Source organism: Pteropus vampyrus, unplaced genomic scaffold (genome assembly GCF_000151845.1).
Source record: "Pteropus vampyrus isolate Shadow unplaced genomic scaffold, Pvam_2.0 Scaffold86, whole genome shotgun sequence".
In the NCBI taxonomy this organism is placed as follows: domain Eukaryota; kingdom Metazoa; phylum Chordata; class Mammalia; order Chiroptera; family Pteropodidae; genus Pteropus; species Pteropus vampyrus.
The window spans coordinates 5,370,183-5,374,973 of record NW_011888867.1 but is presented as its reverse complement, the minus strand read 5'-3'; the positions used below and the strand labels follow the sequence as shown (position 1 = coordinate 5,374,973).

Here is a 4,791-nt window from a genome sequence, read left to right as displayed (position 1 = left end):
CATCAATCCTGGCATTAAAACACTCAGGCTTAACCTTCTCGGGGTCTTCATTTCCTTATGCAGGCTCCCATGTCATGCACACCTTACATTAAACAAATGTGCATGCTTTTCTCCTGTCAGACTCTCTCGATTTAATTTTCAGACCCAGCCAGGGTCCCTAAGAGGGTTGAGGAAAACTCTTCCTTCTCTACATTCCTAGGATTTATTTTGTCTTATTACATAAAGGATCATGCTATATGCTGATAGACAGATAGGTGCTCAAACTCACTAATAATCCTAATAATCAGGGAAGTAAAATTTTTAATTAGATATATTTTGCCCATCACATGGACAAAAATTTTTAAGCGTAATCATGTCAAGTACCAGGGTTTTGGGAGAGATGGGCTCTTATTTACAGTAGGTGGGCAACACAAATTAAGGCTTTTTCAAGGCAGTGCGACAACATCAATCGATTTAAACTATTGATTTAGATTGAGGAATGGTGAGTTTGTATTTAATAGGGACGGTTTCAGTTAGAGAAGGTGAAGAAGTTCTGGAGATGCATACTGGTGGTTGCACAACTGTGACTGTCCTTAGTGCCACAGAACTGTACACTTAGAATGGTAAATGTTTGTCTGTTTTACCACAGTTATGAATGAATGAATGAATCTGAATCGCTGTTTAGAAGGGGGATCTTTGATTATAAAATCACATTGACGATATTTCCTGTGCATAAGATTTAATCTGTTATGTCTCATGTCAAATCTAACTCTTTATCCAGGGAAATATAGAGTTATCAAAGGCATAATTTCTCCCGTCGGTGATGCGTACAAGAAGAAAGGACTCATCTCTGCCCATCACCGAGTTATCATGGCAGAACTTGCCACCAAGAATTCAGAATGGGTGGAAGTCGACACATGGGAAAGTCTTCAGAAGGACTGGGTAGAGACTGCTAAGGTGCTAAGGTATTTACAATGAAATCCGCTCTGTCAGTTCTCTGGACATGGGTCAGGGGCTTCTTGGCTTTTGGCCATGTTTCAGTGCTGCCTGTGTTTGTGAACATACAGACTTACAGAACTGTCAGGAGGCTCAGAAAGGCTTAGGCTGTGCCATTCCTGTGCAGAATCGTTACAAGGTTGCAGAGCAGAGCAGGGCACGGGGTTCCTTGGCCTGAATGTCTTTCATTGTATTTTGAAATGTGTGCATGCCTGTTACCGTGTCTATCTCGGGTAGAAAGTGTACGTAGAGAGCCTGCCTGGCCTGTCTGTGCCCCAGGTGAGAAAGGTGAAGTTGTAAGATGCTGCCATTGCCGTCAGTCTTCTTAGGTATAAAAGAGGCAGGTACCGTAAAGAAGAAAAGCTGTGATGCTTGATCGTGGACAGTCCTGTTTGTGTGCTGCTTCTATGACAGCATATTGGGGTCTCATGTTGGGGTGCTCATACCTTCGAGACACTTCCAGGGTTCAGAAACCAGAGTGAGTAGCATCTAGTTATGACTTAATATTATCTTGAGTGTAAAATAACAGGGCTTTCTGGAAAACATTTCTGTCTAATGACTCTTCTTAGAGTTCTGAACCTTCCAGTTCTCACCGTATTAATTAGGGTTTAACTAGGAAATAGAAACCACTCTGAGCATTTTAAGCAGAAAGGGACTTAGGTGCTTATGCAAAAGTGTTAAAAGGGCTGGAGGAGCAGGAGTTGGGCCTTGTTCAAGGTCATACCTCCTTAGCTGCAGTTGGAGTTCAGGAAACTATTCCTGCCTCTGCCCCCACCACGGCTGCTGTTAAACTGTCCCATTCTCCTGAAGTAGGTGTCTGGACAATGGAATATAGAGTCTGGCCAACACACTCACGCTGTGAAATTACTTGTCAGGCTTCACAGCTGCAGAAAGATGGCCTGTGCCCCCTCCTTCCTTCCAAATCTCTCACGAGTGAATCTCATCAGCAGAATCTCAATCACATCCAGAACCGGCTGCAAGGACCTCTGGGAAATGCGTTTAGGGTGGAATTGGACAATGAGCCAGCAAACCACATCTGGCACAGCGACTTACTTTATCAGCAGGACTTACTTTTCAGGCTTGGCAGGGAGAGTCTCCCATCAGCCACCGGGCTCCTACATCCCTGCCTTACCCAGCCCTCTCTGGCTTCTTAGTAGCCTGACTGTCCATTACATTTGCAGCTCAGCTATTCAAGAAGGAAGGGATTTAGGGCCACAAAGGACCCATAGTTGGCTCCCACAAGGGAAGCTCATGTTACGCAAATAACTTTGCACAGTTAAGCAGTGGACATCCTGCTGCCAGCCTAGAATAAAGCTATATGCAGGTCCTTCCCATGGTCCCTTCCTTTAGGCCTCAGGCACTTGCCCCACTCTAGGACCTTATCCTTGGCACTGTGGTTCGCCATTACTAACTAGGTCAGGCCACACTCTTCAGTGGTCAGGTGTGTGGGCTCTGGAACCAGACTGTTGAGGTTCAAATTCTGGTTGCTTCTCATACTCTAAACGACCTTGGGCAAAAGGTCAGTGTCCTCTCTCTGTGAGGATAATAAACAATGCTGATGTGATGGTGGCAATAATATCGTTGCTTTACAGTACCCAAAATATTTACTCAGTCAAGTTGTTATTGAATGCCTCCTGTGTCGCAGGGACTCTGCTAGAAGCTGGAGTTGGAACTTTGAGCCTTCACTCTCTTTCCACTTCATGAGTAATAATATTTATGACACGGGATATGGAGAACATTCAATCATATAATCCATGCAAAAGGTTTAGTATAGTTCTTGGTACATAAATAACGTTAACTCTTATTATGACACAGACACGTAAAGCATAGAATAGTTGACAGCTACCATTTGTTGTGCTCCCATGATACTCCTTGCTTTCCATTCCTGATAGCCAGGACCCAGGACGACAGTTACTGGTCAGCATCCCTTCTACGGGTTGGATATCGTGTGTACCTGTGTTTAAATGTTTTTAATATCACCCCACCTTTAACATTGGATCAGAGGCTTTGGGGCATCTCCACAGGGACAACATTTTAGTTGAGCATTGTGAGAAAGAGGAATGTTCTATTGCTTTGTCGTTTTATAGACACCATCAACAGAAACTGAAGGCTCATATCTGTGATCACCAGCAGGACTCACCTGGGCTGGAAAGGCCTGGACGGAAGAGGAAGTGGGCTGAACAGAGTGAAGAATTTAATCAAAAGAAATCCCCAGAGCCCAAAACAAAAGGTCTGTGTGTTTTACCTAGACTTACAGATTAGAAGTGATAAGATTCTAGAGCTGCTGAGCAAGCCCCATTTGTATTTTTATTTTCTATTCAGTATGTGTGGGTGCCTGGAAAAATGCCCCTTGTAAGTTTTATGATGGGAGGGAGGGGGAGTAAAAGGCATCCTGAGTTTATTTCTCCTGCAGGAGCCCTTAACTTTTGAGGTGTCCTACATCTCTTTTGAGAATCCAAATCTGATACAAACTAGGAACCTTCTTTCCGGAAAAGCACATACACACATTCATTTTGGAGCAGAGAGTTATTAGAAAAGCAACCCTTGAAGCGATGTTTTCTTTCTCTTCCCAGATGGGCCAAAGATAAAGTTGCTGTGTGGGGCAGATATACTGGAGTCCTTCGGTGTTCCCAACCTGTGGAAGAGTGAGGACATCACCAAAATCGTGGGCGACTATGGGCTCATATGTGTTGCGCGGGCTGGAAACGATGCTCAGAAATTCATCTATGAGTCCGACGTGCTGTGGAAACACCAGAACAACATTCACCTGGTGAACGAATGGATCACCAACGACATCTCATCCACGAAAATCCGGCGAGCCCTCCGAAGGGGACAGAGCATTCGCTACTTGGTACCCGATCTTGTCCGGGAATACATAGAAAAGCATAATTTGTATAACTCTGAGAGTGAAGAGAGGAACGTCGGCGTTATCCTGGCTCCTTTGCAGAGAAACGCTGCAAACACTAACTCATGAGAAATCCTACAGCATGAAATTTTGGAATTCCTTTTCAGAAATTTGAAACAATCTGCGTCTTAGTAACTGGGGAAAGGAATTGTGATCCTGTTGCATACACTAAAGCTTAAAGGTTTGGTAAAAATCAATAGCACATTTAAATCAGGCTAATTTTTTTCTTTTTATAAGAAGTTGCTAATAGGAATATGTTCAATATTATGGGTTTTTTGGAATGTACAGATCTCTTTATTTTTAAAACATGAGACTAGCAGCACTAAAACCAGAAGAATATTTAATCAACCTAACTACAAATGACATCCCAGCTTTACCACATAAGAGAAGCAAAGTATGAAAAGCCATAGCTCATTTACAATCCTAACTTAGTTATGAAGGAAACAAACATTTTATGCACGCCTATTCCTGGGCAGTCTTCACTCAGCCTGGGCAAAGAAGTGCTTCTTAAAATGGTGATCTAGCAAAATGCACCCCTGATGGGTCATCTCCAGCTATGCAAAGTACAGGGTGTGAGTGTGCACGGCAGAAGCTTTAGGCCAATGGTTCGTTCTCTCTAGCACACATCAGAATGGCCGATTAAGCTCTGCCAAGATACACCTGCCTAGAGGGCCACGTTTGGAGGTAGGGAGTGGGTACCACGCCCCCGAATGTTCAGAAGGGTGCACAGGAGTTTCTGATGCCCGCCGGCGGTAGAGAGCCTCTGCTCACGTGTTTTGCACATTCGTTTTAGCACAGCCCCACTGTGGCTCAGGCTGTAGACCCAGCTTCAGAGATGACGTCACACTACCTGGAACAGATTGGACCACAGAGAATGAGGGGTCAAGAATTTTATCAAGTGTCAGTGCTCT

At 44.1% G+C, this 4,791-nt stretch overlaps 1 protein-coding gene across 2 annotated transcripts in view; it reads left to right on the top strand.

The window, feature by feature from the left end:
* Positions 1–4,090, top strand: part of NMNAT1 (nicotinamide nucleotide adenylyltransferase 1) — a 21,089-nt gene extending 16,999 nt beyond the window's left edge. For both annotated transcript variants that reach the window (XM_023532643.1, XM_023532642.1), the window contains 2 exons: positions 3,063–3,205; positions 3,549–4,090. In XM_023532643.1, the coding sequence (XP_023388411.1) occupies positions 3,063–3,205; positions 3,549–3,949 (544 nt within the window). In that variant the 3' untranslated portion in view covers positions 3,950–4,090. The remainder of the gene's footprint in view (positions 1–3,062; positions 3,206–3,548) is intronic.
* Positions 4,091–4,791: the final 701 nt, after the last annotated feature.